Source organism: Anneissia japonica, unplaced genomic scaffold (genome assembly GCF_011630105.1).
Source record: "Anneissia japonica isolate Jap-2015-1 unplaced genomic scaffold, ASM1163010v1 scaffold2146_len47177_cov227, whole genome shotgun sequence".
NCBI classification, from domain to species: domain Eukaryota; kingdom Metazoa; phylum Echinodermata; class Crinoidea; order Comatulida; family Comatulidae; genus Anneissia; species Anneissia japonica.
This window is the reverse complement of record NW_022731131.1, coordinates 6,576-19,315: the sequence shown is the minus strand read 5'-3', so window position 1 is coordinate 19,315 and position 12,740 is coordinate 6,576. Positions and strand designations below refer to the sequence as shown.

Genomic DNA, 12,740 nt, shown 5'->3' with positions numbered 1-12,740 from the left:
TTATGAAAAAAAATTCCCAAAAATATAAATTATACATCAAATGAAAGCTTATTCTATAAGCTTTCTTTGTTTTTAGAAACATTTTTCTGTATAATTTACAGAAAGATCCCAAAAATACACAGGAACGACTTATACTCAAAAAACGCAAAAAGCCTTGTTACACTGCAAAAGAATCCGGTATTCAAGGGTTTGCACTACAAAAGAATCCGGTATCCAGAGGGCTGTCTCTTATACACATCTAGATGTGTATAAGAGACAGGCTCTCACTTTTGTATTTAAATTACCATGTCAGTTACTCCATGAGGTAAATGCAGTAGAATATATTATAATAATAACATCTAACAAAACAAAATATATGCCATAAACTCAGTTAATTTACTATATTTTGAGTTTTGTTTTCAAAATGTTAGATTTGCTTTAATATATTTTAATATACTAGTATAGTTAATAATTTAACAACAAAAAAGAAATTACATGCTATTGAAAACATAATGAAATCATTTAAATTCATTGAAAGCAAAATACAAAAAAGAAATTTAATTCTAATTATTGAAGGCAATGAAATCATATTGAAATATAAATAAATCCGACAAAAAGAAAATACACTATCTGTAACAAAAACATTCATGAATTCATATTTCAGAAGAAGAAATTAAAAGGAATTCTTTCGAGAAACTTCTTGTGCTAGATGAATATGATTTATGGTTGAAGAGTGTGCATTGATTTGAGTTAAGGTGCTTAAAGATGCAAAGACAATTTAAACACAATTATTAATGAGAATTCTTCATCATTAATTCTTGTCTAATTGGCATGATTATAACAACAATAAGTAAAATTGAATAACTGGAAAATCAACAACCCTAATAATTCTGTAGACTTGATTAGAATAAGATTTTTGTTTTTTTAGCAAATGCATAGTGGTAACTTTCTATGAATATTTGTCAGTATTTTGTGTGCTTAATAATGTATGAAATATTTATGACAAAGCAAATGCATGAAGTGAAGATTACTGCTGGGTATCGTTGCTCAATATTTCCATATGGTGTCTGCTTTTTCTGATTTGTCATCAACAACCATAATAATTCCATATTGAACATAAAAGTCTTGTACAAGTTCATCTTCCCCCTCTATTTCCCCATGCAAATGTAGTATAATACAAAGTATATTTAATTTTTTTAATATTATTTTAATATGAATTTTTGCCCTGAATTTTTTAAATCTTAAATTGAAGTGTATGTTTTTTTTTTTTTTTTTTTTTTTTTGCAGACAGTTTTATCTTTAAAATGTCTTACTGGTATCTACTATCATCAATACTGCTACTTATCCTATATCTTATTTCAGAGTTAATATCTTTAAACATAGGTTATGCACAAGCTTTAATTAATTTATTTATTTAATCTATCTCAATAATATTTTGTGAGGGTGGTCCATCCAGGCAGAGCTGATCAATTGGGACCCTCAGGACAAAAGTATAAAAATTAAACTAGATTTTTCACATAAACAAATTAAATAAATTAAAACAGAAAAATAAAAAATCAGAAAAAAAGAGTAATGATTTGAAGAAAAACATTAAAACTAAAAATTAACATAATGAAAAAACTAAAATTGACACAATAAACAGAAACAAATTAAAATAATTAATTAAGAGAATTAAAGAGAAGATACTAAATTAAACTAACATAAATATAAATATCTTTAATAAACAAATATATAAAAGATAAATAAATTACTATACAAGACAGAGAAAAATCAAATTTTAAAAATATTGCAACAAAATGAAATGGCCACAGGGAAAAGTACACAAGATTTTGGATAGAAGATAACTCATAAGGTTAAATTTGAAATAAGAGAAAGAGAAATCAGAATGAACAATCGGTGGAAAAGAGTTGTAGAGATAAGGAGCATTATAGCTGAATTGATTATCAAGATTAAACAGCTATATTTCCTTAGACAAAGCACCATCCTTATATTTTATAATAATATAAGTGGATAATACGGTAGTAAAAACAGATAGGATAGAGCCGGTGGCATAATTTGGTGGCATTTTAAACAATTTCTTTATTTTATTTGTCTCAAAATTTAAAAAAATAAACAATTTTGAACCTATAGGATCACAAGATTTAAAAGCAACAGGGCAGGGGTTTCTTCCAAGATGGCGTGAGGTACCATTAATCAATGTGTGGTCTGAGGAAGTAGGTTTAACGATGTTTCCTTTCCGATGGAAGCGATTTTCCGCAGTGGGAGTGATTTGGTTTCTCAACCTCGAGGTCCAGGTTTCAATCCCTTGCTGTGAACTTTGCTTGCGTCCTTGAACAACACACTCTATCTACATTACTTCAGTCTACCCATCTGTATCAATGGATAGCAGCAAATTGCTGGGAATACCCAGTCGTTTACCAGCGGCCTACCCAGGGGGATTATTACTCTCTCATCCACTCACGCTACAGAAACTGGATATAAGTTCCAGCCCAGCAAGGATTTACTTTTCCCCCTCTCCTATGGTGATTAGGGCATGTATCCTCCTGGAAGCTCAATAATGTTATCATTTTTATTTCTAGGTTAGATTTTTTTTTCTTTCCCCCCCCCCCCTTTTTTTTTTTGCTGCTGCCAGAGTTTGAGGATGAAGGGGTAGTATGACGAGCGATATGTCTGCCATTAGGCCTACCTGTTCACCACTAACAAGCATCTTTATGACCAAGCTACGTCAAATTTAATACAGAATTTACAAATTTAAGATAGTTGTTGACATGTCAGACCATTATAAAGAACCCTTTTAAAATAATTATAAAGTTTGGTTCACTACAAAAAGGATCCACTGGAAACAAGAGTTCTGACTTAATGTGATAACACAAAAAAATATCCTACCCTCCTTATATCATGCAAAAATTCCTTACCGTCTGTCCTCTTTGCTGTTACAAGATTTTGGATAAAAGATAACTCAGAAGGTTAAATTTGAAATAAGAGAAAGAGAAAGCAGAATGAACAATCGGTGGAAAAGAGTTGTAGAGATAAGGAGCATTATAGCTGAATTGATTATCAAGATTAAACAGCTATATTTCCATAGACGAAAGCACCATCCTTATATTTTATAATAATATAAGCGGATAATACGGTAGTAAAAACAGATAGGATAGAGCCGGTGGCATAATTTGGTGGCATTTTAAACAATTTCTTTATTTTATTTGTCTCAAAATTTAAAAAAATAAACAATTTTGAACCTATAGGATCACAAGATTTAAAAGCAACAGTGCAGGGGTTTCTGCCAAGATGGCGTGAGGTACCATTAATCAATGTGTGGTCTGAGGGAGTAGGTTTAGCGATGTTTCCTTTCCGATGGAAGCGATTTTCCGCAGTGGGAGTGATTTGGTTTCTCAACCTCGAGGTCCAGGTTTCAATCCCTTGCTGTGAACTTTGCTTGCGTCCTTGAACAACACACTCTATCTACATTACTTCAGTCTACCCATCTGTATCAATGGATACCAGCAAATTGCTGGGAATACCCAGTCGTTTACCAGCGGCCTACCCAGGGGGATTATTACTCTCTCATCCACTCACGCTACAGAACTGGATATAAGTTCCAGCCCAGCAAGGATTTACTTTTTCCCCTCTCCTATGGTGATTAGGGCATGTATCCTCCTGGAAGCTCAATAATGTTATCATTTTTATTTCTAGGTTAGATTTTTTTTTCTTTTTTTCCCCCCTCTTTTTTTTTTTGCTGCTGCCAGAGTTTGAGGATGAAGGGGTAGTATGACGACCGATATGTCTGCCATTAGGCCTACCTGTTCACCACTAACAAGCATCTTTATGACCAAGCTACGTCAAATTTAATACAGAATTTACAAATTTAAGATAGTTGTTGACATGTCAGACCATTATAAAGAACCCTTTAAAAATAATTACAAAGTTTGGTTCACTACAAAAAGGATCCACTGGAAACAAGAGTTCTGACTTAATGTGATAACACAAAAAAATATCCTACCCTCCTTATATTATGCAAAAATTCCTTACCGTCTGTCCTCTTTGCTGTTGGAGTGATAGCTGTGAACACCATTAACAATGCCATTGTAAGGGCATGTAGCGCTGAACGGCTGGTCAAAATCATTAATGTATCCAGTCCATGTACATTTTGAAAAGCTTACAGGAAATGATCTGTGTATTAAGAAAGAAGGCATTCATTCATCAGGATTTATTTGGTTAAAATTTGTAGATTTCAAAATGTAAATTTTACACTTTAGAAAATAACGATATGTAAATATGTATTTTCTATTTGATAGCAAATGTGTAAAATAAAGTTCCACAATTACCTGCAAAAGAATTCAAAGAGGCGGTCTTCTTTGCTATTGTCGTGTTGTGATACTATCTTGTAGATGGCTTGGTTACTGGGGCATTGAAAGTTTAAATCACTATCCCAGTTGTTATCCCAATCAGCGGAGAACGCCGCTAGGCAAAGAGGGAGTGCTAGCACCAAACCAAGGAAAACCTTCATTGTTCTTGTTCTAATGTTAGAATTAAAAAATGGCATCATTCATTAACAAATAATCGCCAGAGTTAAAGCATTGAACTTTTTTGAAAGCATTCAATGTTCTAATTTCAAAAAAGTAATTTCAATTAAATACAACGAAACAACCTAATAAATCATAAAGAAAAATTAAAGAATTAATATACCACAAGAAAATTTAAAGAATTAATATACCACAGGTCACAATAATATTGTCTGTATATTGTCACAACAATATTGTTTTTTTTTCAAAACTTATTTTTTAAGAGTCACAGAAAAGTATCATCTAAAGTAATTAGCAAACTTAACTAATACAAGTAAATTGATTTTGATGCAGGAGGATAAATTTCCGTTAGACAAAGTAGAACAATTGCGCCGAATCTGCTGTGTGACAAGAAATTAAATCTGGGGGTTTTAGTCATGAAATTTAAGCTCTTCTGGACTGTTAAGCAATGGTTAAGCAATAATCGCCAGAGTTCAAGCATTGAACTTTTTTGAAAGCATTCAACGTTCTAATTTCAAAAAAGTAATTTCAATTAATTACAACGAAACAACCTAATAAATCATAAAGAAAATTTAAAGAATTAATATACCACAGGTCACAATAATATTGTCTGTATATTGTCACAACAATATTGTTTTTTTTTTTTCAAAACTTATTTTTCAAGAGTCACAGAAAAGTATCATCTAAAGTAATTAGCAAACTTAACTAATAGAAGTAAATTGATTTCGATGCAGGAGGATAAATTTCCGTTAGACAAAGTAGAACAATTGCGCCGAATCTGCTATGTGAGCAATTAAATCTGGGGGTTTTAGTCATGAAATTTAAGCTATTCTGGACTGTTAAGCAATGGGTCACAACATTTATGTTCATGGTCACCATGTTGCTACATGTACGATAGTAATGTACATATAGAATAAAATTTTACACGGACTATGAATAATAACAAAGGGTTTCTTGCACATTTATACTATAATACAAAAAAAAATAAAAAACATAAACCAACAACAAATTTCCAGGCTTTTTGGAGACTGTAAAAGTGTTTTTATTGTAAAGAAGTAAAAACGATTTGTTGTATTTCGGAAATGTTTTTCACCAATCGAATATGCTGATTGCAATTTGTCACTTATTTCATTAGGTTCAATAATATTGGTTAACATTTCCGAACACTAAATATGGCAGTATTATTTCCGATGTTAGCAAGTTGGATACTGGACGGTAATTATTAAATTTGAGAGAGATGTTTAAAATGATAGGTGTAACTGTTGCTGTTCTATGATTGGAGGGAATTTAGTAATTTAATATAAATTTTTAGCAAGTGGAAATATTGGGGGAAATAACAGTAACACAGTCCTTCAACCGCCAGGTAGGTAAGGGGTGAAGTGAATCGGGTTTCTTTTTTTATGTATCATCTTGTCTGTTTTTCCAAGGGTGGTTATTATATAATGGTGGTGAAAACTTTTAATGTTAGTATGTTCAGGCTAAAACTTGCATGCAGGTGCATCATCTCTAGACACGGTAATTCCATGGGCATTATTGTTCAGTTATTATCTATTCTTTTCTTCTGTCTAAAATGATTTGCAAAGCTATTATACACTTTGTTTCTTATTAATACACGATGGTAGTGTTCTATGAGTTTTAACCAATACCGAGTTTAAAGTCTGATAATTCTTGATATGATAAAATGAAGGAAATAATCGTTATTCATGTCATCCTCAAGCATGTTATTATCTATCAGCAGTATAGAAAATAAATCCATTAAGTGGAAACTAAGCGTCCAAAGCGCCAACATGCTAACTCATACTAATTTTAGAAAGAAGAAAAATTACTAGTAACTTATTAGGTCCTTGCACAAGCCTAGATGAAATAAAAAGCCTATCGCATCATCCCTTTAGGTCTAGAATAGAATTTATTCATAGCGTTTTTGTATAGTATTTTAGATGCGTACTGTTTTTAAAGATTATTTTAAATACACAACATCCTTTAAAACACATGTAAAAGTCATAGTGTTAAAATTGATCAAATTTTTATTTTATTAAATTTTCTTTAAATGAATTGATCCTGAGAGTGGAAAAAATTATTTAAAAAAAAATGAAAGTATTTTCTTCCCTATACCTGAACTCCTCCTCAGAACATATAGCACGCTAAAAATACATAGACAGATTTATGTACTTCGCTCGATAGACATATATGGGTATTATTTTCCAATCTATGCAGCCATACCGGAGATAGGCACCTATTTGGCTAAACAGATCATCACATAAACAATTTAAAGGAGATGTACCGATCATCAACATCTACCTGAACGATGTGTAAACGTTCGCATTATTTGTTACTTGTCACTAATACACCTGCTGATTGCGAAATAATGAAAAGTAGATTAACGCAGGCCAAACATTAAAACATTTAAACGCTATGGACAAACATAGGCGTACACAATTTACAATAGAAACTATAAAGGATACACAATCAATTTCTTCGACATTAACATCACAATTCAAAAAAAATTGACACACTAAGAAGTGTTCAGAAACCAAACACGCTAATCACTATCTAAATATTACATCTCAACACCTCATTGTACATAAACTCACTTTAGTCCAAAAAGAACAATTTAGTCATTTATTAAAAAGATAGAAAGAAGAAAGACTAAAATCCGCCTCTACACGTATTGGTAGGCCTACACAGACAAAAAAAAAAAAAAACCAAAAAAACACACAGAAAAAAAAAAAAAAAAAAAGAAAGCAACGTACCGAATTTATACATTGGATTATCGGTGGAAAAAAATAAAAAGAGCACTTTTTACCCAGAAAATAATGGATACTATAAACCATAAATAATAATATGCAACATATTTGTACATTTCAGAGACAAAATTATGGACGACAAAGTACGTGACATTATCTACTCTGTTGGATGCCAAAACTGCAGTTCCGTTTAAGTAAACGGGAAAGTCCAAAAAAAAGAAAAAGAAAAAAAAAAAAAAAAAAAAAAAAAGAAAAAAGAAAGAAAAAGAAATAATTAATCGCCCAAAAGCCTCAAAGGTTATTTTCGGGAGCCTAGAAAACAAACCTTTCGCGGGGCATGCATTCGAGAAGAGAGGTGGTTACTAAGGTGTACTGGTCCATTTCAGTCCCCTGTTCGGCCATAGATGGAGCGCTTACGTTGCGGTCTACGTTAGGATGGTATCCTATATGCAAATCCTTCTACCAAGTACGTAAGCAAGACCATACACACTATCTACGAGAAGACCGAGAAGTGGCAAAAGGCTGGATGGCAGCCGGCCTAAGTGGCAAAAGGCCGAGTGGCGATTTTGTCTAATAAAAAAGTTTGCTAGAAAATGACCGAAAATGCTGTTTTGACCTTTGACATGTTTCAAATGTCATAGATCTGTCTCTTATACACATCTAGATGTGTATAAGAGACAGACCTATATGAGCCAACTGAGCTTTTAAAAATCAAATTGAAAGAATAATGTTAGAAACTTACAATCTGGTATAATACACCAACAGGTACTAGAAAATCTGGCAAGTATACCACAATAGGTATTATTTATAGGCAATTGTTATCTCCAGCATTAAATATATCATCTTAATTTGTACAGCAACTATATAGACACGTCGTAATTAATATTGAAAACTGATAACGTATTACAATAATATCTTATCAAATTAACTTATCTGTAGAATGTGTTCTATCGGTATTGTCAGACCAAGTTTTTCACGCTATATAGAAGAGATATCAGAATTAATGATTTGAGTAATCTTGTTTACAGCTTTACTAATACAAGTGTGCTTATGCTTGTGTCAGCTCCAATAACGATGTTAATTTATTAATTTTCTATACCATATGTACCTATAGTTATTTTTAGATAAGTGTTCGTGTACATTCCCATTGTAAAGGTAATCGAAATAGATATTGAAGATGTAAATTAATCTGTTAATATACAGTACAATACTTGAAATATTTGAAAACTACACCTTTCCATCTGCGGAACACGTCACGCATAGCATAGAGACGGTGCGTTCATAAAAGAAAACAACTTTAAATCAAATAATATAGACATAACACGGCAAATCAAAACATATATACATAAACACGGAAATGTATAAGCCGTGAAATAGATATTGAAGATGTAAATTATTCTGTTAATATACAATACAATACTTTATTTGAAAACTACGCTTTTCCATCGGCGGCACACGTCACGCTTAGCATAGAGACGGTGCGTTCATAAAAGAAAACAACTTAAAATAAATAATATATACATAAACACGGGCAATGTACAAGCCGTGATAATAAAATTCTTAAAACTCGATGATTCTTCATGAACAGTAGGTATGCATTACGTCAAGTCTTAATTTTACTATTTAAAACAACATATCTCTATTTCTTCGATTTAAAGTACGACATAAGATAGATTCGTTTATACAAATAAATTAATTCACATCAATTAGGTTTTACAATTTAAAATATCATTTCTTTGTTGGCATGCTATTTTGAAGTGCAAGATACACAGATCGTTCATAAATTTGGCAGAGTATCCCAGAAGTATACATCTTATTGTTACAACCTCCTCTCATGAATAAGTGCCATATATATTATAATCAGAAAAGGATGTGATTTTGTTTTTGGCAGCGATATTTTCATCAGAGCTACATGTCAACATAAAATGTATAATATACTCCTCATTTTCATTACATAGAAGGCAGCACTTTTTTAAAGTCGGATCTTATTTACACACTTCGGTTGGAGGGTATTGGATCGTGCTTTAAATTTTTAACAGCTTCCATAAAAATCAGCTTCATTTTTAAAATAATCTTCCATTTTGGGAAATTCTTATATTCTAATGTAATGATTAAGGGATGATTTATTGACTGCATTAAATCCGGTTATAATTGCACAGGTCGTTGTTTTATTTTTGAATGTACTAACCCATGTACGGGCAAAGGATTCATGCATCTCACAGTTATTCAGTGCATTTCTCACCGTAGCCAAAAATGTGTCTCATGCTCTCTTCTGTACATGTGAAGTACATTGAAGCGTTAAATAAGAGTTTTGGCCACCTGTGGATTTCCATATTTTGCAACCTCAAAAAATAATTTACTCTTGTATATTTTTGGGTAACACGGATCGGTTGCCACCCCGAATCTCCAAGTAAGGCTTCTATGGGGGTGTTGCAACTTGCCTTTAATATATGTCTGGCCAAATGTGTTTCTAACCTTTGACATGTTTCAAGGTCATATCAATAAGGTCATTATATCTCTGCAAACCCTGCTGGTAAAGAGTTAAGTGTGGTGTCAACATGTTTGGAACATTAATGTTTCTATTTTGTCTAATAAAAAAGTTTGCTAGAAAATGACCGAAAATGCTGTTTTGACCTTTGACATGTTTCAAATGTCATAGATATTGAGTCCTTATTATCTCCACAACTACTGATGGTAGAATAGAATAGAATAGAACATTTATATAGCGCCGGTATCCGCCAAAAAATTACGCTCATGGCGCTTCTGAAAGTGTTTCATCACCTACTGTATATGCAGCACAGAAAAGGAATGTTTTTAGATCTCTCCTGAGGCTTCCAAGATCCTGTATCATTCTAATCTGGATGGGGAGACTGTACTTGTGCCGAGGCTACGACAAAAGAGTGTTCCCTCCACCTGGTATTCGATGATATTTCAGAGAGTTAATTTTGTTCCGAATACTCATGTTTCTATTTGCGCTAACAGAACATTTTACTAAAATATGACCGGAAAAGCCGTTCTGACCCTTGACATGTTTCAATGCATATGCATATCCCTATACATGCTTACTGTAGAGAATTGTTTGTGATCTCAAATTATTCATTTACACATGTTTCTGTTTACTTGATTGGAACCTTTAGTTAAAACAAATATGGCGATACTGACCATTCACCCATGTTATATGGCATTTATCACATGCGGCTAGTGTTGACAATAGATTTCTTATATTATATATATATATATATATATATATGTATATATATAATATAATATAATCATCAAAGGTACATATACAGTGTTTAAATAAGGACATAATGGAACATCGTAGGCTACCCTGTAGCTTTTCAAGGAATAAAGTCCTATAAAATTCATTGTGTAATAAAATGCCTCCGACGGGATTTGAACCTGGGACCTCTCGCTGACAAGGCGATGTTCATATCCACTAGACCACGAAGACTTCATGGTTGAACAGGTCCAAATAACCGTCGGGAACATTGTATTACACAATGCTACGCCTCAAAAGGGCGTTCGACCAGATAAATCTGGAGATACTGTACGGCTACAAATAAATACTTATATTGAAGGAAGTTAGCCGTTAACAGACGATGATGTTAAGACAGACACATTTGACCAAAGTAAGCCAATTAACACTGAGAAAAATGACAACATAACCTAGTGTAATGAAATTATTCAAAACAGACCATTAAGAGTGAGGAAGAAACCAAAACAGTTTTATGATTTTAAGGATTAATATGAATAAGTCACAGTTACAGTTGTTTTTAGCTTTTTACCTGTGATTAAATAAAGGGCTCTTTGTAGTCTGTATACCCGCTTTAAGGACGACAGCAGAGCCCACTGCCTTAAATTGACCAAGGGCCTCTCTTACACACTGGTCATTCTGCTAATCTGATTGCACCAATCCGAAAACAATCTCATGATAGGAATTTACGTAATGGAAATATTTTTTCCACAACTTAAATGCAAAACCAAAAATCACTCAACACCTCATAATTCCAATTCCCTGTCACCCTGGCGTTTGAAGTAGTGGTTGCTCCCCTCTCTTAGATCGATAAGGTTTCTCTATTTTTCACTTTTTTTTTCATTCTTGGCAAAATTTCGCAAAAAAAAAAAAATCATATCCATTACTCTAATTATTATAAACCAGGTCATTTATTGGCATAAAGTTTAGTTAAAATGAGAATTAGAGATTCTATATCACATTAGGAGAGTACTATTTCCTCGACGACTTCGTTACAAGGCGTAGATCGCCTTTGCTGGCATGCTTTCACCAGCGGCTATTTTGTGTATATTTTATACAGTCGAACGTCCGAGATAGGTAGGGTAATTGTTTCGCGAACCCGTCGCATTCTTCTTTATTTTTTATCTCACCCACTAATGCCATGAACTTTCATAAGATATTTTCATTAGGCCTATTCATTAATCCAATTAACTAAACTGTCTACGTTGCAGATACGATATTGTGCAATAAATAAAGTGCGTTCTCAATAATGAGATTAGATTTGTACCTCGTACCACTGTAGTCGATAGAGTAGACCTGAGATTGTGTTTGTTTAATTGTCAAAATTTCACTCAGAATCGTTTTTAACAAGTTTAAAATAATTCAAAATAAAATAAAAAATTGACGATAATGGAATCGAATTGTCATAAATAAAATGTGACTTGTTTTTCTGTGATTTTTTGAATAAAGAAAGATATAATATTACATAAAATGATTTAGAGTTTTATCATTCCGTAAACAAATGGTTATAAATGGTATTAAATCCAATTTTAAAGAAATTAGGTGCCATGTGGCACAAGGTAGTCTTCTTGGTCCCCCAAGTTTTTATCGTCTACATTAATGATAAGACTGGCATTGACAACGTTTATGAAATCCTGCTTTAAGCAGATGATAGTGCCAATGGCATACAGGAACGTAGCCAGGATTTTGAAAGGTGGGGGGGACGTTATGCGAGGTACGTAGAACCCCATTGGAGGGGGGGGGGGTCCAGGGGCAAAGCCCCTCGGAGAGTAGCGATCTCTGAAGGTTTTTATGGTTGTTTTGAGATGATAAAGTGAAAATTGCAATAAACGCATCATAAATAATATTAGTAGACCTAACAATAATTACATAAAACTTAACAGTGCTGGTGGATCCAGAAATTCAATAGAGAGGTAACCCAGGGAGGAACTCTTACAGACAGAGGAATCACCCACCTCAGCCTCACCATGGTTAGGGCTGAGGTAAGGAAATTTATGATTAGGACACGTCTAGATGACTGGAAATTACACTCTCAGACTTAGATTTGGATAGGGGGCCTATATTATTTTTTTTTTTTCATAAACAAAATTAGGGGTAGGGGGGAGGAGTTTGAATTCACCACTGCTTAAAACATTCTTTATATAATCATAATAACGAAACATGGGTATATAAAAAAAGATCACACCCTAAAAACAAATTGATGCATTCTCGCCTCATCAGCAGTCACTAAGACATACC

At 32.9% G+C, this 12,740-nt stretch overlaps 1 protein-coding gene across 1 annotated transcript in view; it reads right to left on the bottom strand.

Annotated features, from left to right (window-relative positions):
• LOC117115210 (hemagglutinin/amebocyte aggregation factor-like) overlaps nucleotides 1-8,124 on the bottom strand; it is a 9,515-nt gene extending 1,391 nt beyond the window's left edge. Inside the window, exons 1-3 of the mRNA XM_033258912.1 lie at nucleotides 7,989-8,124; nucleotides 4,305-4,496; nucleotides 4,009-4,149 (exon numbers count right to left, since the gene is read on the bottom strand). Coding sequence (XP_033114803.1) covers nucleotides 4,009-4,149; nucleotides 4,305-4,486 — 323 coding nt within the window. The 5' untranslated portion in view covers nucleotides 4,487-4,496; nucleotides 7,989-8,124. The remainder of the gene's footprint in view (nucleotides 1-4,008; nucleotides 4,150-4,304; nucleotides 4,497-7,988) is intronic.
• Nucleotides 8,125-12,740: the final 4,616 nt, after the last annotated feature.